Here is a 22694-nt window from a genome sequence, read left to right on the forward strand (position 1 = left end):
CTGTGCTGTCAATATTTTTCTTCAAATAGTTAGTAGTCTTTTAAAGACATTGGAAAAAGTACTTATGCAGAGTTACCATTGTTGGCATTCTTCATTCCTTTGTTTAGATCAATATTTCCATCTGCCTAAAGGATATCCTTTAATATTTCTTATAAATCTGCTGGTGATTAATTTTTGCAGATTTTGTGTACCTGGAAACTGTTTTAGGCTAATTTGTGGAGGGATTTGCAGGGCTTACTCAGTTTTTTTGTGTTTGTTAAGGATCACTGTCCTTTGTTGCCCAGTATCCAAATGTTTTGAAAACCATTGTTTCATATATATGTTTTTTGTTATTATTGTCAGGCAGGAGAGTAAGTCTGGTCTTAGTTATCTCATCTTGGAGGCTGAAGTTCTCACCAAGAATTAGAGAAAAGAAAAAAAATTGAGAGTTCCCATCATGGTGTAGCAGAAACAACCCAACTAGGAACCATGAAGTTTTGGGTTTGATCCCTGGCCTCACTTAGTGGGTTAAAGATCTGGAGTCACCGTAAACTATGGTGTATGTCCCAGACTTTCTGAATCGAGGTGCTCTCTGCTTCTCATATTTGGAAGGCTGCCCTGTCCACATAGCAGCTAAGGAGAGCAGGGAGTCTGATCCCACAGATCAGGTCACCAGGTTGATTAGAGTACTGTGATTCTGAGGCTCTTTTTAATACTGTGTAAAATTCAAACAATTGTTTTCATCTGGCAACTCTGAACAGACAGGATCCCCTATCTGTTTGCCTACATGGGAAGTGAGTCGGTAAAAAAAGAAAGTGAGGTACAGTGTGTCTTAGTCGGCTCAGGCTGCCCTGATAACCAGATGCCTTAGACCGGCTTATTAAACAACAGAAATGTATTTTCTCACAGTTCTAGAGTCTGGGAAGCCAAGCTCACAGGTCCAGCAGGGTTTGATTTATGATGAAGCTCTCTTCCTGGCTTGCAGACAGCCGCCTACTTGTGTGTCTTCACGTGGACTTTCTTTAATGGATGGAGTGGAGAAAGAGAGCTCGTGCTCATGCTGTCTCTCTCCCCTGCCCTCCCTCTCCCTCTCCCCCTTTTCTAATAAGGCCACCAATCCTATTAGATTAGGAACCCACTCATATGCCCTCACTTGCTTCTGGAAAGCCCTGACATTACATTGGCAATAAGGCTTCAACATAGGAACATGCTGAGCACAAACATTCAGTCCCTAATGGTGTGTGGCATTCGGGCAGCAGCCTAGGTGCCTGTGTACCATGTGTGCTGGGGCCTTTTGTCAGCCTTTCTCTCATTTCTGGGTACGTCATATCCATACTTTTTTATTCATTGGTTGAAATGAATGAAAGTGCCTGGTGTACCTTGCTGCACAGATTCCATGAGAAGAGGGACAACAGACCTCCTGATGGACTTCGTCTTGCTTGTCTCCAGGTTCTTCTTTGTGGCCCAGTTGGTCCAAAGCTGCATGAACTTCTTGATGACAATGTATTTGTTCCACCAGAGTCATTGCAGGAAATGGATGAGTTCCACCTCATTTTAGAGTATCAAGCAGGTAAGAAGCAAATGAGTAAGTAATGGCGGAAGACTGGTCAAGGTGTTGTCAGATGGGGGTGTGATGATGCTAGAAATTCGTCTTTGTAACGTGTCAGGATCCTGCTCTTGCCTTCCCAAAGGTGTCCTGGCCTCTGGTTCTACTGAGCTGATACTGGCCATTGTCTCAAGGGAGAGTGATACACAATGTTATGACATTGAAGAAGATGCCCAGGGCTGCAAACGTAATTGATCTGAACCCAAGAGAAACCAGGCTAGAGGAAAGCAGGCGTCTTGAATAAAAGTGAGAATGTGTTAAAACACACATATCAGGTTTGTCTTTACTGCTAAGAGAAGAGAAAGGCAGGTAACATCTGTTGAGCTCTGTGCTGGCTTCTGCCCTGGGCTTTTCTGGCCAACTGTTCCAAGCTGCTTGGGACTGATTCCAGGCCTCTGGGAGACTTCCTTTGAAGCATTGCATTTTCCCTGGGGTGTGGAAGTGGAAGTGTTTTATATTTAACAACGCTTATATTTTTTCCCAAATAAATCCACCCCATTTATTTGTTATACTGACTGCAGATTGGATTTCCGAGAGAATCCTAAATACCTGAACATACTTCAGTTCTGTGTATTTGATTCTGTATATTTGCTGTTGTATCTTTCCCCTGCTCAGCACTGACTCCTGAATTTCTCATTCAACACATCATTAGTTTTTGTTTTTGTTTTTGTTTTTTTGTCTTTTAGGGCTGCACCTGTGGCATATGGAGGTTCCCAGGCTAGGGGTCCAATCAGAGCTACAGCTGCTGGCCTACACCACAACCACAGCAACATGGGGTCTGAGCCGCGTCTTCGACCTACACCACAGCTCACGGCAACGCCAGATCCTTAAGCCACTGAGCCATGACGGGAACTCCTAAGTCAACACATTATTAATTCAAGTTAAAAGACTCAAGCATCTAAACAGACTAATTGGTACCTTAATGCAGGACTTACTTAATACATAATACATGTCAGTGAACTGCTTCCAAGTCAGAAGATTAGGAGAACCTCACCTACTAGAGTAATTGACTTGAGTGTAACGTGATGCAACATAGTGCATCTGAAAAATTATGCCTTCCTCCATGTGCGAAAAAGGAATTGTTTCATTCATGGTCCTCTTTGGGGTGCTTGCTAGAATGAGGAAGTTAGGAAGGGCAGGGTCTGAAAATTAGAGACAAAAGGTTAGACTTTGTCTAGTCCTCATGAGTTTAAGGATGCGTAATTTTTGAGTTTCTCTCAGTTTTCGTGGGAAATCAGAGTGATAATTCTTACTGCCCGAAGATGGTGGTAAAGATTAAGGGGTCAGTGTGTATAAACACAGTGAGCTGCTTAAATGAGAGGCCTGAGCAAGTCTGTGGATTGGAAGGGTCTAGAATAGTGGAAGGTGTGCTGTTGAGGTTCTCCCGCTGCTGCTGCCAGCTCCAGATTCATCTCACGGCCACGATGACGGTGCTGACTGCGTGAACTTGGGGCCTTCCTGGTGACTACAGAGTGAAGATACTAGGTTCTTCACCAAGACTTTGCTGTTGTATTTGACGGCTGTGCCATCCATGTGGCTAAGAAGACAACACAGCTTATCTTGAAAGATTATCTCCATCCTTGGGGTTACAAGCTTCCCACTTCAGTTGCTTTTTTCTGCGCCTTATTTTCTTAGTACAAAGCAGTGGCCTTCGACTCAACTTCATGTGAAATTACATTTTCATCGGCCCCTGGAGGAAACCTAGCCAGGTGGCAGCAGCTTAGGCCAGCTCTCTTAAATTAAATCCATCCCCAGCTTCTCTCTAACCTAGATGAATAAATTCCCAGAGGGATTTGTCAACTTTTTTTCCTCCTCTCCTACCAGACTTCCCCGGAGAAGCGTATTTTCAGGCTTTGGGCTGGAGATCCAGTGAGTCACTGCATAGGTTTTGCTGATTTACTGGCTGAAGGGCAAGATCATAAACTGAGAGAAGGAATCGCTTAAATAAACCCAGAGCTTTGTGAGAAAAGAAGGATGTTGACTGTTATTATGGGCTCACCCTGTCCGTGTTTCAGTCATGCCGTTTCTCTGGCCACTCCATCAGTCCCTCATCCTGTGGAAACTGTGGAAATGCTCCATCCGTCTCCATGTCCCTCCTTGTCTTTGCCTCTCTCACTTTTTTTTCTGAGGAAGCTAATTTGTTTTGAATGCCCTGTGGCTCTTCTCTCCTCGGTTAAGTGAGGCAGTGCTTCTTAGCAGCTTCCCTCCTAGTGTCAGTTCCAGGTCTTGTCCTGTGGCGAATACCCATGTCGTGTTTTTCCCATTGTGCAGAGTCTTGTCAGTTGGGGAAGCGTTGCTTTAGAATCCATACCCACATTTCCTGCATCATGGGCATTTGAATCATCAGTCATTTCTGTTCTCTTCCTCCCTTATTCTTTCGCTGATTTGATCACGTGGCTCTATGCCAGGCACAGTGTGAGGCAGTAGAAAGATGATAGAAGAAGACACGGGCCCTGCCCTCAGCCCACAGTTCACTGCAGGAGATGGACTCTTGAACAAATAATTGTAAGATGATGTGCCAAGCCCTGTCATAGGGCCCAGCAGCGGCCCAGGGAAGGAGGCCCTGTAATTGAGCCTGCTTGGGGGCGGCAGAGCTGGGAAAGTCTTCCCGGGGAGTCCGTGCCCGCGTTCAGAGATGAAGCAGAGTTGGAATGCTGCAGGCAGCCCTGCGGATGCCATTGGGTATTTTCTTCGGAAAAATAATAACACATGGGCCAGGAGCTAAGAAAGGACTGTGGTGTTTGACAAATAATATCCATTGCATCAGGTTTTAGTAAATAGGTGATGATGTCTTCTTTCCTGCTTTGATAGATTTTTATACAAGTGAGCCACTTATAGTGTTTTTTCAGAGGAATAGATTCAGTGAAGCTGAACTCAAAGCAAAGGATGGATGGGTTTTCCCAGCCTTGACACCTGCTCTGGAGTAAGCCCCCCTCCCTCACACATGAGCACATGTTCCCCACGGAGGCGGGTTTCTATTCACAGAGGCCCAGGAGGAAGCCAGAAGCAGGGCACTGACCGCAGTGGGCAGGTCAGCCTGCAGCCTGAGGAAATCCTCTGCTGGGGTTTGTCTGCCTTGGAGAAAAACTTCTAAAGAATAGCCAGTGAGAAGTTCTCATTGTGGCTCAGTGGAAACGAACCCAACTAGTATCCTTGAGGACCTGTGTTCAATCCCTGGCCCCGATCATTGGGTTAAGGATCTGGCATTGCTGTGGCTGTGGTGTAGGCTGGCAGCTGCAGCTCCAATTTGACCCCCAGCCTGGCAATTTCCATGTGCCGCAGATGTAAAAAAAAAAAGCCAAAAAAAAGTGAATGTGATAGAAACTGATGAAAAACTAGGTTTCAGCATCATACAGACTTTAATTTTATAAATGGGACAGATCCTTTCCGTGGAGGGAAAGCTGTGTAAACCTAGATGACAAATCCTGCCTCTCAGTCTCTGGCAGCACCCCAGCCATGCTGGGGTGCCTACTCCTCCCAGGGCTCAGGGGACATGGCCTCTAGGGACTTGCCCTCAGCAGCAGCATAGCCTAGGCAGCCCTTAGGCTGACTGAGTGTCAGGATTTTCAAGTCTTTAAGGAGAAGAATGTGAGATCCACAGAGTGAGCTGGGAGGGGCCTGTCCACCCCCAGTGCCTCCCCCCCCCCCCCCGCCCACCCTTAGCAGCATCGAGCTCCTCTCAAGGCTTGGCGGCTCCCCACCTGGCTGCACCACAGAAACTAGGATCCCTCTCCCAACCCCCAGATTCTGAGAGCTGAGAGGTGCCCAACCCCCACCCAGGGCCCCGCCCAAGGCCTCCCTCTGCTTGGATCAGATTAGCTGAGTGGGCACCCCATGCAGGGGACTGCGACAGGGCTAGGGGAGTCACAGACATACCGTGTACCCTTTGAAGAGCAGTGATTTGAAAGTCAAGTAATAGTATAGCTTTGAATACTGGCTCCAAATAGAAGAGAGAAGGAAAAGCAAAATGATGAATCAGCAAAGCATGTAAAGCAAAGTCTGTGGCTCCTCAGAGTGGTGTGAGCACACCCCAGGTTGAGCATGGGCAGCATCGTGCATCAGGTAACCTCACTGCGCCGTTCAGGGAAGGTGAACGCTTGGACTTGGTCTTAGTCTTTGCTCCAGAGCAGCTTGCACAGAGGAGCCTAGAGCAGCCACATACTCTTAGCTTCCGGAACAAGTGCCCAGAAACCACTGGTGTGGTCAGCCTGACTCTTGGAATTCCAGCCTCTGCAGGTGCAAACTAAATGACAGGTGCTCAGGGCACTACTGCAAGGGGGCGCATCCTTTGGGGCAGGCCGCATGTTGCTGCGTTCAGGGACGTGCGTGGCACATGCCAAGTACTACTACTTGGAAATGACGCTCTGTGACTGGCAGGGACACAGGCGTTCTGTGTTTGAGAGCTCAGGGGACAGGAGAGCTTTCCCAGAGCTCAAGGAAAGCCACTTTCCAGCCCCTGACAAAGGCGTATAGCACCCCCACCCCATGTTTCTGTGTTTGGGGTCACGGTTTGGGGGGGGGGTTGGTGTCCTTCTGACCACCATTCTGGCCGCAGCGCCACGCCTCCCTCAGGCCCAGGCAGCCGGGCCCACTCAGCCAGAAGCCAGCCTACCAGGTCCCCGCCAACCCCCACACAGTAGGAGACTTAAAGCCTCTTCCTTTTCTTCCCATTGTGTTGACTGGGCTTTTCTAGGGGAGGAGTGGGGCCAGTTAAAAGCTCCCCACGCCAACCGATTCATCTTCTCCCACGACCTCTCCAACGGGGCCATGAATATGCTGGAGGTGTTTGTGTCTAGCCTGGAGGAGTTTCAGCCAGACCTGGTGGTCCTCTCGGGATTGCACATGATGGAGGGACAAAGCAAGGAGTTCCAGAGGAAGAGACTCTTGGAGGTAATAGCACCGTTACGGCATTTCACGGACCGCAGCTAGTTTCTCCTTCAGACTCCCGCCTCTCAGCCCCTGCAGCTTGTGCTGCCTTGCCCTCAGCCCAGCCTCTGGGGACGCGTCGCAGAAGCGGGCTGCAAAGCCTGCCTCCCACTCCAGCGAGGCACCTCGCGGTGCTCTTTGAGGCACAGGCAGCAGCTTGAGTCAGACAGGTCAGAACCTCTTCTTGCCTGAGCCTCTGCTTCCTGTGCTAAACTGAACGTGGCTGCGAGCTGCAGTGTTTATAGTTTGTGTCCTTTTGTGTTTTCCATATCATCTCATTCACATCGGGCCGTGCTGCAGAGTCACGTGGCCGTTGGAGCCAGCCGTCTGGTTCAGGTCCCCAGGAAGGGGTGTGACTGTGGAGGGGCGGCTCCTCGTGCTGAGTCCTTAACCACAGCCCCTCTGCAGAGCCTAGGATTCCCTGCTGGCAAAAGCCTCCCTCCTCTGCAGAGGCCGGGACCACCCACGTGGCAGGGAGCTTGCACGAGGAGGACAAGGAGGACGCACTGCCTCTGCGGACCTGCCCCTTACCCCTTGGCTGCTTGCCTTGTGGTTCTGACGGCAGTGGCGCTCTCCTCTTGTCTCTGCAGGTCGTGGCCTCCATTTCCGACATCCCCACCGGCATCCCAGTGCACCTGGAGCTGGCCAGCATGACCAACAGAGAGCTCATGGGCAGCATCGTGCATCAGGTAACCTCACTGCAGCGTGGGTGTTGAGTCACTCACACCTGGGTCCTGAGATCCAAGCCAGGAGCCAGAACTGTTCTGGAAGAGCAGCTCCTGTTGGTTAGAAGCAAAGCCCAGTCACTCATGGGTGTGTGGGGCCCGTTTCTCCTGGAATGGGGAAGCTGGAAGTGAATGCCTTCTGTGGTAGATTTCAAGAAGAAAATTGAAAGCCCAGCTTGGATGTTCTCTACTGAACTTCAGGAAACTCAGAGAAAGGAAATTTGGGGGAAGCTCCCTTCCCCACCGTCAGGCCTGAGGTGGTGAGCCTGCGGCAGCAGCGATAATCAGATAAACCCTGGAGTATGATGCTTAAGAGCACAGACTTCAGCAACCAGGGTTGGAATACCAGCTTTGCCACCCTAGGCAGGATTACTTAACCTTCCATTTTATTGTTACTTTACCTCTTTCGTAGGTAGTATGTTCATATGGTTCAAAACCCAAAACGTATTAAAAAGTGAAGTCTCCCTCCTGCCACTGTTACTAGTTAGTTTCATCTGATTCCTCCAGGTTTACTGTACACATATAAGCAAATATGAGAATATAGCCTTATTTTTTCATCCCTTTTTACCCAAAAAGATAGCATAGCATACTGAATACACTGTTGTACACTTTGCTTTTTCCCACTGGATGTATCTTGGAGGGCTCTTCTCCGTCATCACATGGAGCACGTCCTCAGTCTTCGCTGCCACGAGGTTAGAAGAAGCATGTGGTGCCTCCAGTTTCTTTAAGCAGTGCCTTCTTGCTGGTGATCGGCACACTGCCCTTCGTCATCCCGTACGGCACTGCAGCAAGTAACTTTGTTCATGAGTTTATCTGGCCCCGGAGCAGGTCTACATGTATAATAAATTCTCGGAAGGAGAGTTGCTAGACTGCGGCACAAAAAGCCCTTCTAAGTTTGCAAACTTACCGTCCATGATAACTTGACCCATTTACTTCCGCTAGAATTCTTTACAAGTTCTTGTTTCCTCATGTCCTTGCCTCTGGAATGTGATTTAAAACATGCTTTCTTACCGACCTGACAGGTAAAAAGTGATATTTCAGAATTTTTTTTTAACAGCCTTTTTAGGGCAGTTTTAGACTCACAGCAAAAGTGAGCAGAATGTGAGCTGCCATGTAGCCCACACTTATCCACACCCACAGCCTTCCTGCCAACATCCCCTGTCCCAGAATGGGACGTGTGTCAGTCACTGAAGCTGCACTGACATGTCACCATCATGCAAAGTCCAGAGTTTACACTGGGCTTCACTCCTGGTGTTCTTATTTGCACAGTTTTTCTGAGGTCTTCTTTTTTTTCCCACTTTCTTAAAAAGCCATTTTTCTTTCATTTTCTGTGTAACTGTTGGGACCCAACCTTGCCAGGCCTCGGTCCCTTTATCTGTAAGATGGAGACAGCCCTTAGCTGCGGAGCATCTACAGTAAGCAGTGAATGAACCAGAGCCCTTAGCTCAGAGCCCGGTAAAGAACGTGCAGTGAACAGAGTGCTGTTACTTCAGCAAAGGGGCAGGCCCTTGACTGAGGCCTCACCCGTGGCCTGCAGAAGTTCCTGGGCCAGGGATCAAACCTGCCCCACAGAAGCGACCCAAGCCATTGCAGTGACAACACCAGATCCTAACCCACGGCACCACAGGGGTGCAGGTCCTTTGCATGTCCCCAGCTCTAAGGAAGGACATGCTGAGTAAGAGAGTGCAGTGGACCTGGTGGTTCCCCTCAAGTTAGAAAACCACAGCTCCTGTTCGGTGCCCTTTTCCATACAGTGTTACTGTGGAATACAGTCTTCCCAACCCTTTCCTTTTCCTTTGTGTCTGCACAAAACCCTTGCAGCCTTGGCTGTGGGCTTCTCCACTGCGCTGGTGTAACACCCGCTGACACTCAGGAACTGAGAATCAGGGCCCATCAGTGGTGGGAGGCTCTGCTGTGTGTGTGGAGGCAAAAGCCGGGCACCCTGGAAAGAAATACACAGTGTGTCCCCCACCCCCGACTCCAGGGGCAGGGAGTCTTAAGGAAGAAATACGCCACCCTGCCTTCCTTCCCTGCCTTTAGCCATTGGCTGTGTCCTAGGACAGCCTAGGAGCTGGATGTCCATCACAAAGAGACCCCCATTCTGGTTTTGTTAGCAGGTCTTTCCCGCCGTGACTTCCCTTGGGCTGAATGAACAGGAGCTGTTATTTCTCAGCCAGTCGGCTTCTGGACCGCACTCTTCCCTCTCTGCCTGGACCGGTGTGCCTGACGTGGGCATGGTCAGCGACATCCTCTTTTGGATCTTGAAGGAACATGGGAGGAGCGAGAGCAGAGCCTCAGACCTCACCAGGATCCATTTCCACACACTGGCCTACCACATCCTGGCCACCGTGGACGGACACTGGGCCAACCAGCTGGCGGCCGTGGCTGCAGGAGCCCGCGTGGCGGGGACACAGGCCTGCGCGACAGCAACCATAGACACCCATCGAGTGTCTCTGAGGGCGCCCCTCGAGTTCGTGACCTCCCGTTCGGAGGCTGGCTCCAGGATCGTGTTAAACCCGAACGAGCCCGTGGTCGAGTGGCACAGGGAGGGGGTGTCCTTCCACTTCTCGCCAGTGCTGGTGTGTAAAGACCCCGTGCGAACCGTGGGCCTCGGGGACGCCATTTCAGCCGAAGGCCTCTTCTACTCAGAAGTGCACCCTCACCACTAGGAAGGTCGTCATGGGTCCTTTTTCTGCAGGAGAACTAGCCACCCAAGAACAACAGGAGTGAAGTGGTTTAGAAAATCACAGGGGGTGTCAAAATGGTTTCTGGATCCACCTGAAAGACAGCCAAAGAAACAACAGCAGATTCAACTGTGCCAGATACATTCCAGCCTGCTGACGATTACACAAAAACGTTTCAGGTTTTTAATCAAAATTTATCTACTAACAAGACTGGATTTTTGTTTTTGTTTTGTATGTTGTGCATACAGGGCTAAAAACTTGATTCCCAGATCCCCTCTTCAGGTATTTTCGGGCCTCCGTCTTTGTGCTCGCGAGCATGTCTGCTGGAGAAAGCTCTTCCCTTCCTCCCAACCCACCTGAGAGGCGCTCGCTCACACACCGCTCCCCTGGCGGGGCTGGTAGAGCCCGGCGTGGGTTCTCTGTTCTCAGCTCCGCGCCCACGGCAGGATCACAATTCCCATTCAGTGTTATAATGGAAATATTTAACGAGCACACCTTCTCAGTCTTCTGCTGTCAAACGTAGGACAGGACCTCAAGTGAGAACAAAACAGGCCCTCCTGTGCTTCAGCAATACGGCAGAGGCTGGAGCCAGTCACTGCAGTTTAGAGGCCTGGCGGCCTGCACCTTTCTGCCCTGGCTCCATAACTGTAGGCCGGCTGGTCAGAGCCACTGGCCCAACCTCGCTGCCCAGCTCTGGACGTGCTCTCTGAAATAGAAGACTGATCTGTGCTCATTCTGACCCTTGAAGGAATTTACTTTTATAACTGGAATATGTCTCTGTGTGTGTAACAGATCATGTATGTTTTAATTAACACATCACATCCATTAAAGAGTTTGAGCTCATAAGAGCCCCAGGATCATGAATAAATGTGTCATGTTACGTATTTATTTTTTTTATAAATCAAGGAGACTTCGTGTGCTTTTAAATATATTAAAAATTTACATTTCAGGAGGCCAAAGTTTGTTTGTGATTTATTTCTACCATGACTCTGGAGCCAGATAAAGTATAAACCTCCCCCTCCCACCCCCAGCTGCACCTGCAGTGTATGGAAGCCCCCCAGGCCCAGAGTCAAATCTGAGCTGCAGCAAAGCCAGATCCTTAACCCACTGGACCAGGCCAGGAATCAAACTTGTGCTACCACAGAGACAACGCTGGATCCTTAACCTGCTGTGCCACAGCAGGAACTCCAAAATGTAAATCATTTTGATCTTGACTTGTGACTTAACATGTTCCTCTAGCTCTTGAAGTGTTTATCTTGTCTTCCCCATCACTGAGTCAGGCGGCCTCTTGCACAGAAGCTGCGCTATAGTTCTATCCTCTGTGGTTTAAAGTGACAGAAATAACTAGTATCAAGTAGCCAAGCCAATGTGAACCAGTAGTTTGAAACTTTGCCAGTTTATCCAAAGAGCAGTCTAGACAATGTGGCAGCTGGTGGCAGGTCCCCTTGGGTCAGGGGTAATCTCATTGACGCTGGGTTCACAGCAGCAGCTTCTGGAATATCAACGCTACCTCCAGTTCTTCGTTTGTGACTTTCCCCCCTACTTTGGGTGCGAAGGAAAGGCTTCATTACTCCTTCAAAGATAGCTGAAGCCTAGAGAATTATGCAGCTTGAAATTCAAAGCAGGTAGCTTATTAAGGCAATCTCTGACTGCTACCTCATCAGTCTGTCTCCAGGCTCAATTAAAAGTAATTACACACCAACCTCCTAGCTTATTTTTTTTCTGTTTTGGCCACACCTGTGGCATATAGACGTTCCCAGGCTAGGGACTGAAACCGAGCTGTTGCTGCAACCTACACCACATCTGCAGCAATGCTGGATACTTAACCCACTGCACAGGGCCAGGGATCAAACTCGCACCACCACAGAGACGGTTATCCACTGCATCACAGTGGGAACTCCTAGCTTATTTTGATTAGAAAGGCTTAAGTGAGAAGGGATTTCTATTTTCCAAAAAAAAAAAAAAAAATACAATAGCTCATCATTTGTGTGAACCTGAGAAGCAGTATTCTCCACATGACCCTTTTCTTACAGTCAGTCCTGCTCAGCAACGTCTCCGATTTTCACTGATGTCAAGGAAAGCCAGTTCAGATGTGGGCACCACGTACCTCAAAAAGCAGTGGTTTTTCAAAAGGTGAGTCTTGAACTATTAATCATCACTAGATCAACTTGGTGGTTACAAAAAAGTACCAAAGTGCATCATACATTATAGGGATAGTAAGTATTATATCTTTGAATGTGTGTATGTGGAATGAATGTATCCGAATCCCTCTGTGACCGTCCCACCTTTCAGAGAAGGAGGCTAAGCTCTGGAAGTAAGATTCAGTGGGCTGCATGGCCTAGGACAGATCATGCAGAAAGTGAGTTGGAAGGACAGGATAAACTGACTAGGTAGGGCTTCAAGCCCCTTTGCTCTGAACTATATTTTACAAAGATTTCCATGTATGATTTGACACAAGAAAAACCTGAAAATCCCCTGGAGTAGGAATGATGAAAAATACCTGGTGAAAAATGACCTTTCCTAAAAATGTTCTAACACGCACTCTTGCATTTCCCAAAACTGATTTAACACACAGGGAAAAGCTGCAGCACACCACACAACTGTCAAGAGATGAGAATTCAGCCAAAAATCAGTAATCTTTAAGGTGCAGATTGTTTGCATGTTATTCTCTGACTCTGTCAAGTTTGAGTGGGCCAGAGGTCATTCATCAGTGGGAGGAGTCCAAATTCCATCCAGGGTTTGATTTGTTTGGCTTTTTAGAGCTGCATCCACCGCATATGGAGGTTCCCAGGCTAGGGGCCGAATCAGAGCTGTAGCCGCTGGCCTACACCACAGCCGCAGCAGCGCTGGATCCTTAACCCACTGAGTGAGGTCAGGGATTGAACCTGTGTAACTCATGGGTGCTAGTCAGACTTGTTTCCGCTAAGCCACAATGGGAACGCCTCCATCCAGGGTTTGAAATAGCAAGTATTATATTATCATATTGCACAAGTTACCCTCCTTAGCCTCGTTTTTCCTCACCTGTGAAATGGGCTAGTAATGGTCTTTACCCCCATAAGGTTTTTTGTTTTGGTTTGGTTTTTGTTGGTTTTTTTGCTTTTTAGGACCACACCCAACCCAGATCAACGTAACACTGGATGTTTAACCCACTGAGCGAGGCCAGGGATCGAACCCATATCCTCATGGATACTAGTCGGGTTCATAACCCACTGAGCCACAAGGGGAACTTCCAGATTCTTGATTAAAGAGAAATGCCAAGTAAAATGCTCAGCAACAGTTTGTGGCACATATTTCAAAGTTTAGTAACTGTCGGTTACTACCCCTAAACTGAACAGGCAATTTCTTGGGTCTCTTTAGACCTATTGAAAATCAATGAAAAGCTACCACAATGATAATTTAACATTTTATTTTTTGGTCTTTTCTCAGGTAAAAATTTCCAAGCAGCATAACTGCACAAATTTTAAGTCCATTTGGTAAGTTTTGAGAAACGCATGTACCTCTGACTAACCCAAATGCCTGTTAGATGCAGAATGTTTCCATCATCTCGGTTCCCTCAGGCCGCTTCCAAGTTATCCTCAGCCCCACCCTCAATCCCAACCCCGAAAGCACCCATTATAATTTTTGTCAGCATAAATGAGTTCTGCCTGGAACTTCATAGAAATGGAACCATACTGTATTTAGACCTTTTGTATAAAGCTCCTTTCATTCATCCTGATGTTTCTGAGATAGTGTTGTTGCATGTAGCTTGTGGCTCCTTAGAGTATCTCACTGTCACCAGTGTTTGCACTTACAGCTTTTACAGATACTGCTGTTAACAAGTCTTTGCGTGGGTATTTTCATTTCTCTTGGGTAAATATCCGCAGGACTAGAATTGCTGGAATGCATATATATCATGGGATAGGTGACAGACCTTTCTCCAAAGTGGATGGACCATTTCACACTCTGTGATCAATGACATGACAGTTCTGGTTGCTTTTCATTCTCACCAGCATTTGGAGTCGTATTTAATTTTAGCCATTTTGATGAGAACATAGTATTTCACTGTGGCCTTATTTTGCATTTCCCTGATGATGAACAATGAGCACTTTTCCACGTGCTTATTGGCCATTCATGTGTCTTTGTGAGGTGTCCAAATTTGGGGTGTTTTTCACTTGGGCGGTTTGTGTATGTTGTTTATTAGTTTATTATTGAGTTGTAGTTTTTAACATTTTCTGGGTATAATTTGAGAGTATTTTCTTCTAGAACAAATTCTCAATCTGTAGATAATTCGTTTTATGGCATAATGGTTCTATGTTCTAAGAAATGTTGGACTATTCCTGTGTCATGTATATAGTCTCCTACTTTCTTCTAGGAACTTTATAATTTTCGGTATTACATTTAGGTCTGTAATCCATTTTAAGTTACTTTTTGCATCTGGTGTTAGGTGAGGGTCTGGTTCCGTTTTTCCACACAGCTGTCTGGTTGTTCCAGCACCTTTTGTTGAAAAGACTTTCCTTATTCCACTGCATTGCTTTGATGTCCTTATCAGATAAGTGACAAAGTGTGTAAGTGGAGATCTGTTCATGGACTCTGTCCTGTTATCGTTCTATCCCTGTGTCAGTCCCACATAATTCCTGTTAGGGTAATTAAGCCTTGAAGTGAGGTCCTCCAACTTCCTTCTTTTCAAGATGGCCTTGGATGTTCTAGGCCTTTGCACTTTAGAACCAGCCTGTCAATTTCTACCCCCAAACCTGCTAGGATTATGATAGGAAATCTGTAGATCAATTTCAGAAGAATTTTTATCTTAATACTTACTTTTCCAGTGCATAAACACAGCATACCTATTTGGGTCTTTTTCTTAGCAATGCTTTGCAGTTTTCAGAGTAGAGGCCACACATGTATTTCATTCAATTTATTCCTAAATATTTAGTGTCAGTAACATTTGAGTGTATTATTTTAAATTTTAATTTTTTCAAAATTAAAAACTATTTAAAAATTTCATTTCAAACTGTTCCTTGCTGATATATAAAAATATAATTGGTTTTTGTACACTTCTTATCTAGTGACCTTGCCAGATCTACTTATCAGTTGTGATAGCTTTATTTATTTACTTAATTTTTAGGATTATGATCTTTTACATAAAACTATGTCCTCTGTTAAGAGTTTTATTTCAAGGGAGTTCCCGTCGTGGCGCAGTGGTTAACGAACCCGACTAGAAACCATGAGGTTGAGGGTTCAGTCCCCGCCCTTGCTCAGTGGGTTAACGATCCGGCGTTGCCGTGAGCTGTGGTGTAGGTTGCAGACGCGGCTCGGATCCCGAGTTGCTGTGGCTCTGGCGTAGGCCGGTGGCTACAGCTCCGATTCTACTCCTAGCCTGGGAACCTCCATATGCCGAGGGAGCGGCCCAAGAAATAGCAACAACAACAACAACAACAATAACAACAACAACAAAAAAGACAAAAAAAAAAGTTTTATTTCTTGCTTTCTAATATTTATGACTTTCTATTTCTTGCCTTTATTGCACTGGCTAGAACCTATAGTATAATGCTGAATAAAAGTGGCAAGAGTGGCCATCCTTATCCTGGTCTTAGGGACAAAGTATTCAATATTTTACCACTAAATTGATAGGCATTGCATTTTTTTCCCCAATGGGTGTTCTCCTGTATTCCTAGTTCACTGAGGATTTTTATGGTGACTTTTTAAAATCTACTTTTTCTGTATCTACTAAAATCACATGGCTTTTCTCTTTTGTTAATACATGGAAGCACTTAAGATGTTCAAATATTAAACCAAGTTCCTGGGATAACCCCAGTCTGGTCATGGTACATAGTACCTTTTACGTATACTGCTGGATTTGATTTGCCAATACATTGCTAAGGACTTCTGTACCTGTGTTCATGCAGAATAGTGGTCTGTAGTTTTGTTTTCTAATGTGATTGTCCAGTTTTGACATCAGGGTTATGCTGTCCTCAAACAACTTGGGAAGTTCTTGCTCCTGTTTTCTAAAAATTTTTGTAGGATTGGATTTAGTAGAAGTCACTGGTTAAATCATCCGAGCCAAGAGTTTGCTTTAAGGAGTAGTTTTTGACTTCCAGATTCAATTTGATAGGACTTATTAAGGTTTTACCTTTAATCTTGCCTCAGTTGTGGTATGTTACAGTTCTCAAAGATTTTTGCTGCATCCAGCTTGTCAATTCTGTTGTCATAGAATTGTTCATAACATTGTTTTTTTCATGTCTGTAGGACCCCTCATTCTTTACTGGTATTGGCAATTTGTCCCCTCTCTTTCCCTTCATCAGTTTCCTTAGGATTTGTCAATTTCTGTGGTTTTATTTGCATAGGAATTTTGGCTTTTTAGATTTTTTTCTTTAATGTTTATCTATACTTCCTTTGGGCTTACTTTGCTCTTTTTTTTAGCTTAAGGTAGAAACCTTTTTTTTACTGATTTTTACCTTTCATCCATTGTAATGGCAGCATTTACAGCTATAAGTCTCCTTGTAAGCACAGCTCTTAGCTGAATCCTATAAATTTTGATTTGTTTTCATTATTCAAAATTTCTCCTTTCATTTCTTGTTTATGAGTCATTACAAGTGTTTAATTTCCAAATATATCTTATTATTAATTTCTAGTATCATTTGTGTTCAGAGAATACATGCTGTTAATTTCAATCTGTTGACTCTTGAGACTTATTTTATGGTACAGTAAATGGTCTGTCTTGATAACTGTACTATGTGCCTTTGCAAAGAATGCATTCTCTGCAGTTACTGCTTGTTGTTTCCATAAATGTCAACTAGGTCAAGGTGGCTGAAAAGTCCTTTTTTCACACTTTTTGTCTCATATCAATTGCTGAAAGAAAGAGTGCTAACATCCAACTACGATTGTAGATTTACTTCTATCCATTTTTACCTGATGTATTGTAATGTTAGGTGCACACATATTTATGATTTTTTTTCCTACTGAATTGGCTTTTTATCATTATGAAATGCCCCTTGCTTCAAAGTCTGCTTTGTCTGACATTAACACAGTACTCCAGATGGCTCTTGGCTGTAGTCTGCATAGTATCTTTCTCCATCCTTTTACTTTCAATGGCAGATCACTAGCTTTAATTTCTTATCCTTTCTGCACTTTTTAATTGAAATGTTTAGTCCAGTTACATTTTGAAATCTAATTACATTTTAATGTAATTACTGTCATGACTGGGTTTACATTTATCATTTCGCTATTTATTTTCTTTGTTCCCTCTGGGTTTCTTGTTCCCATTCTTCCTTTTCTGCACCCTTTTTAGGAGAAGTGGGCGCTAAGTGAATATTTTTTAGAATTTCATTTTAGTTTCTCTTTTTAGCTATGCTTTTCATTTTTTTAATGGTTGTTCTAGGGATTACAATATATATTCTTAACTTTTCACAAACTATTTAGGGGTAGTTTCATACCACATCATGTAAAATATGAAAACCTTTCAACCATAAACTTCCAATACCCATTTGTCCTATATATGTGTGTGTGTACATACGTTTTAATTTTGAAGTTATATGTATTTTTTTTAAACTAAAGCAAAATAGTATTTTTTATTTACCCATGGGTTTGTATTTGTTGTCTGGGAGGACAGGCCCATCATGAGCTACCCTCCATTATCAGACAATAGTGATTTTTCCTTAAGAACAAAGTCACTGTAATCAAACACTCCAAAATTTTTGTCTTGTACTAATATTATTCAGTAAGAAGGGCACTTTGCCCTTTGCTAGTTCATACTTCCACTTTCTTGCCTCTAATTCAAGCCGTCTAAAACCATGTCTCTATCTGTGATTTATGGACTTGGCCTTATTTTTCTAATTCTGTTAAAAATTGTGATGACATGAGCAAATCCCATATGAAATTAGATCTCCTTTCTCACGAGAGTGAATGAGAAACTGCAAATCCACAAGCCTCATATTGTATGTATTTTTTAGAAAATCTAAGCAAATTAATTTGGAAAGCATTGCTTCTTGACTGCTGTCCCTGGGATGCAAGGAACCATTATGTTCTTGCCCGAGGAAGGTGGAAAAACTGTCCTGCTTTGCATTTCCTCAGTTTCCCCCCAAGTTTCACTTGAAAAGACTTTTTTTTACCCTTCTCTTTCCAAATGCTAAAATTTTCTCAGAGTAGGCTAATGAGTTTAGTTTCACCCTCTAAAACCTCTCCCGCTCCACCTTGAAGTAAGAGAGTCCAAGCTCTCCTTCTTCAGGCTTCAAGCCTTGGGGTCTCTTGACAACTACTTCATCAAGGGTACATCACGGTCAGTTAGTGGTGAAAAGCAGGAGCTGTGCATCCAGACGTAAGTTCAAACTCTGGTCCTTCCACTTATCTGGGAAAATTCATTTTGCTTCTTGCAACCTCAGCTTTTTTCCTTTATAAAATGGGGGTTATAGTACCTGTGCTGTCAGGGTTCCATGGGACTGACCACTGCCCTCCTAAGCCTTTTCCTCCTTGGCCTTCCCTAACACAGCCTTCCTGGTTCTTCTCTCCTGTTACCTGCTTCTTCCATTAAATACTGGTTTTCTGGGTTTGCTCCCTGTCTTCTTCCTAGCTTTCCTTGGGTGACTACTTTTAAATCTATGGTTTCAGCTATCACCCAGATCCAAATTACTCCTGAATCTCTAAATCCAGCTATTTACACATCTAATGCATAGCCTCATTTGGATGTCTCAAAGATAAACCTGTCTACAACTAGACCCCAGTCCCCCAGGGTTCCTCTTCTCTCACTTATGTTCCTTTCCCAGCAACAGGTTCCCATCCAATGGTCCGTTCTTATCGGCCACATCCAGTCAGTCCCCAGGTTCTGTCGATTTTACCTCTAAATCTCTCTCCCACCTCCCTCCTCTGCTCCTCTCTCGCCAAGGCCTTTTCAGTCACAGGCACAGTAGACTCCACACTGATATGGAAGTGAGCTTTCTCAGTTGCTCCACTTCTGCCACATACCAGCTGCATGGGCAAGAGTACCTTGCTTCTGACACCTTGCTCTTTATTTCTGAGATATGAGACCTCAAGAGTTTTCTGCCCAGTTAGCTGCTGCTTCAGTGTCAAAACAGACCCAGTCATAATATAAAGAACTCCAAACACAGTTTGGTATGGCAGTAGGTTAGTCCTCCCCTTTCGAGTTATGGTGATTAAAGGGCATTTTATGTGCAAAATGGCAACTAGCTTCCAGCAAGCTGCTGGCCTCCCATCCCTCAGGGCTGCAGCAGGGGCTGTGCCCACACCAAGTGGGAAGTTGGCCTTGAGGTTCCTCCTCCAGTTTCAAACTAGGCTTGGAAGTAGGTAAGGGAAGGCTGTGGTCATAGGTTCTTTCAAAAAGCTTTTATTGTGATTCCTTATGTTTATACCTGAATAACAACTTTCCCCAAGGGGATGACAACATGATCTTTATTCTGAAAAGGATATATAATGTACTGGTAGCATCTGGTCAGTGGTATCACAGATTGTCTTAAATAAAAATAACTCAGTTAAGAAGTTTTGGGGTTTTTTTTTTAATCTTTGGTGCTGACACCCAATCAGCCCTTGGTCTCTACTTCTCATCATACTGACATGATCTGGCTCTGCACTTGTGAACCTGCTCAAGAACGAGACATAGGGATATTGTTTTGGATTCCTTGAGTGAATGCAGCTGGGACACTCAATAGGCTGGACTTTAATCGAAAGAGCTTTTTTTCATCATTTTTTTCTTTTAAATTTAGACTATTGGAGCCGAATTATTAATCCAAGATTTGTATTTGCCTGGGTGGCTGGTATACCCTACAGCCCTAGGGTCACCTCAGCTAAGCCAAGGCTTCGTCACGACAGGACTACTGAGCAGAGGTCTGTCTCACACTTTCCTCTCAGCCAGGAAATTAAATCCTTTTCAAAGCAAACAATATCCCGTGCCTAGGCTGGCTCTGGGAACTACATACACAGAGCCATAAGCCTTGTTCTCAATTCTTAAAAAAACCTGTCTGGGCTTTCTTCTCTCCCCTTCCTGGCTGACGGAGCAGTGGGGGCTGTGCAGGCTCCTCATGGTTGTCATAACACGTTCTGGGTTCTAATTCGTGGTGCCCGGGGAACATGCTGGCCTCCTCGCTGCCTGTGTCACTGACCTTCCCTACCTAACCTGGTACATCCTCGCTAAAGAAACTCCCAACTCTGGGGTCATCCTACACCTGTTTTTCTCTTATTTGTGCTGACGCTCCAGTTGGCTGTGCTTCCACAGTGGGCTCTGGCTCCAGAGGAAGAGATGGTGGCTTTGTGGGCTGGGGTGCTCCTCCGGCACCTAGGAACAAAGCAAAAAGCGTCAATTGTCAGTTCTCTGGTTCCAGAAGAAATCATTATTCTCACTGTTAAGTTCCTTTCTGGGGCTCATGGGGCTGTGGTGTGGCTTTGCAGCTCTGAAGGAAGACCATGACTAAATAAAACAAGTAGTTTGCCTTCAATGACCATATCATGGTTACCTGCACCATGCTGACTTATGATCAGGCAGTGAGAATCAAAGCAAGACCACGTAATGAAAGGTACAGTTATTTCTAAGCTTGAATATTGTAAAGACCCAGTGTATGGACCAGCCAACTAAGCCTGCCAATAGCTGTTACCTCTTATGCCAACTGCCTTAGGGAAACAAGTGACAATTTGGCCACCCTCAGGCTTTTTCCCCCTTCTAGGCAGCACGACGTAGGATGTGTTCTGAGTCTGAAAAGCACGTGCCTCACTCAAAGTTAATCTCTCTGCAGGCACCTGGGGGTTGTACTCAGAGGTCTTCATAAGTGTAGCTTCCTACCTGAGGGGAGCTTCCTGTATGTGGCTGCTGAAGACATTGCCTGTCCTAGGGCCTGATTAGAGCCCAGAGGCTGCTGGACACTGGTGGTTTTGCTGGTAGAAGGAGTCCGGTGCTTTGACTTGGGATCTTTAACTGGTTTAGTCCATACCAGTGCCTCGCCAGCCTGGAGAGCAGCTCCCAGCTTCTGGGCCATCTCCACCATCTTAGGCCCACATGGGAAGGAAGAAGAGAATCACGAGTATGACACGCCTCAGCCGAGGCTTCCTCAGGCCAGCGGGGGTTAGCTGACATGGTGTCTGCCGTACTATTTAGCATTTGAGGGAGGAAGTACTTATTACAAAGAAATCATTTTCAAGCAACAGAGAACATACTGCCCTGAGTGGATGGGAAGGGACTCCTTAAAGGCTCTCAAAACCGAACAATCCAAGTTTGGCACATTACTGGGCTAAATTCTTGCCTGTCCTATCTGAGGAGAAGTGGGAAGAAGCTACAAAAAGACACAGACCTCAACTCAAATGCACTGTATTACAATGACAGATAACTCTTAAATTTCCTCTCATTAATTATTTCAGTAAAGTTTTTTCTCACAAACTGTTCTTTTTCCTCTTTTTTTTGGCCACACCTGCAGCAGGCCAGGGATCAAACCTCCACCACTACAGCACTGCTGCAGTACCATTGCCGGCTCCTGAACCCACTGCTCAAGGTGTTCTTAACTGAAGAATTCATGCCACTAGGAATATCAGAGCCAAATCAGGCATGAGCCTACAAATCCTTATCTTTGGGTTATTTGGGCTTGATTCAAAAGTCTCCAGACAGATTACTTCCGACTTCAAGGAGCTAAGACAAGACATACCTCCGGATCAAACTCCAAAGAGCTACTGTCCTTGAGTAGGTTGACTTTCTTCTCCATCTCCTGATACTGGGCCAGGGCACCCCTCTTCTCGCCCTGGTTGTACAGCAGCACAGCATAGTTGAGGTTTACTAAAGGGTTACACCTGTGCAAACGGACAGATAGTATGGAGCTGGGGCTCTGTGACAGATGGCATTTAAAGCTTCGTCTCATTACAAACAACAAAACTGGCTAAGTGGAGATAGCTCCATTCCACAGCAAGGTGGGGAACACACATGTTGTGTGGACCTGTGAAAAAGAATCCAGGAATTAACTGCCCCACCAGCAAAGTAAGTACTGGGACTTAGTCTGACATCTCAGTCCCCAGGAGAGACCAAAAGGGTTTCCTTGCTGCCTAAGAGATGCCACTGGAATAAATTGCAGGAGAGTCAAGTTTATTTGAAACTGAGCTGAGGGTCCCACAGGCTATTCCAGCAAGCCCACTGCCAGCTCTCACTTTCCCTGGCCTCCTTACTACTTAAGGCTGGAATCATTTTCTCAGAGAAGGTGTTAGGTCCTGTTGAGCCACTGCCTGCTCAGGAACCGTCCTTCCACCCTTAAGCCTGCTGTGTACAAAGGCGTGGAGAGCAGGCAGCTGACCCGGGCAACCCACAGGCCATGGCGCCACCTTGTGGATCTGCAGAGTCCAGCCCTCCCAACACATTCCCGATGGGGCAGCTTACTTATCCAGGCGCACTGCTTCTGCATAGGCTCTCTTGGCATTCTCTGGATCCTCCAGGTTGGTCAGAGCCACTGCAACAAAGAAAGTGAGTGCTGTGGGTGAAGAGTCTGGCATAGGAAATAGGCAGTGCCTCAAGACTGCAGTTCGTTCAGCCCTCACACGCAACCCCTCCTGTGCCCTCTCAGCCCCTGGCACAGCCATTCAGCTTGGATTCCTGGTGTCATCTTCAACAGCCCCCTCCATAGTTAATTAGGTGCCAAGTTCCAAGAATCCCATTTTTTATAGCTTCTTTGGTGACACTGCCCTTGTTTGGTCATGTCGAGCTTCCCATTTTGTTCCCCACGCGCACCATCCCCCCCACCTCCATCTACTTGCCACAGTGCTGCCAGGTATCTCACTGACTTCCAGACAAACCTGAAGCATCACTTTTCTACTCAAGAATCC

The 22694-nt window shown here is 45.8% G+C and overlaps 2 protein-coding genes across 8 annotated transcripts in view; one reads left to right on the forward strand and one right to left on the reverse strand.

Moving 5' to 3' along the window:
- ADPGK (ADP dependent glucokinase) overlaps positions 1-10763 on the forward strand; it is a 40935-nt gene extending 30172 nt beyond the window's left edge. For 2 of the 3 annotated variants that reach the window (XM_047797298.1, XM_047797300.1), the window contains exons 4-7: positions 1429-1549; positions 6279-6475; positions 7102-7200; positions 9351-10763. In XM_047797298.1, coding sequence (XP_047653254.1) covers positions 1429-1549; positions 6279-6475; positions 7102-7200; positions 9351-9905 — 972 coding nt within the window. In that variant the 3' untranslated portion in view covers positions 9906-10763. The remainder of the gene's footprint in view (positions 1-1428; positions 1550-6278; positions 6476-7101; positions 7201-9350) is intronic. The other variant, XM_047797299.1, reaches the window with a different exon arrangement.
- An 8454-nt stretch (positions 10764-19217) lies between these two features.
- Positions 19218-22694, reverse strand: part of BBS4 (Bardet-Biedl syndrome 4) — a 59439-nt gene continuing 55962 nt past the window's right edge. For 4 of the 5 annotated variants that reach the window (XM_047797301.1, XM_047797302.1, XM_047797303.1 and 1 more), the window contains 4 exons: positions 22252-22321; positions 21533-21674; positions 20680-20881; positions 19218-20178 (listed from right to left, as the gene is read on the reverse strand). In XM_047797301.1, coding sequence (XP_047653257.1) covers positions 20063-20178; positions 20680-20881; positions 21533-21674; positions 22252-22321 — 530 coding nt within the window. In that variant the 3' untranslated portion in view covers positions 19218-20062. Of the gene's footprint in view, positions 20179-20679; positions 20984-21532; positions 21675-22251; positions 22322-22694 lie in introns of those variants that run through there. The other variant, XM_047797304.1, reaches the window with a different exon arrangement.

The sequence above is a fragment of the Phacochoerus africanus genome, chromosome 9, assembly GCF_016906955.1.
Source record: "Phacochoerus africanus isolate WHEZ1 chromosome 9, ROS_Pafr_v1, whole genome shotgun sequence".
NCBI lineage: Eukaryota > Metazoa > Chordata > Mammalia > Artiodactyla > Suidae > Phacochoerus > Phacochoerus africanus.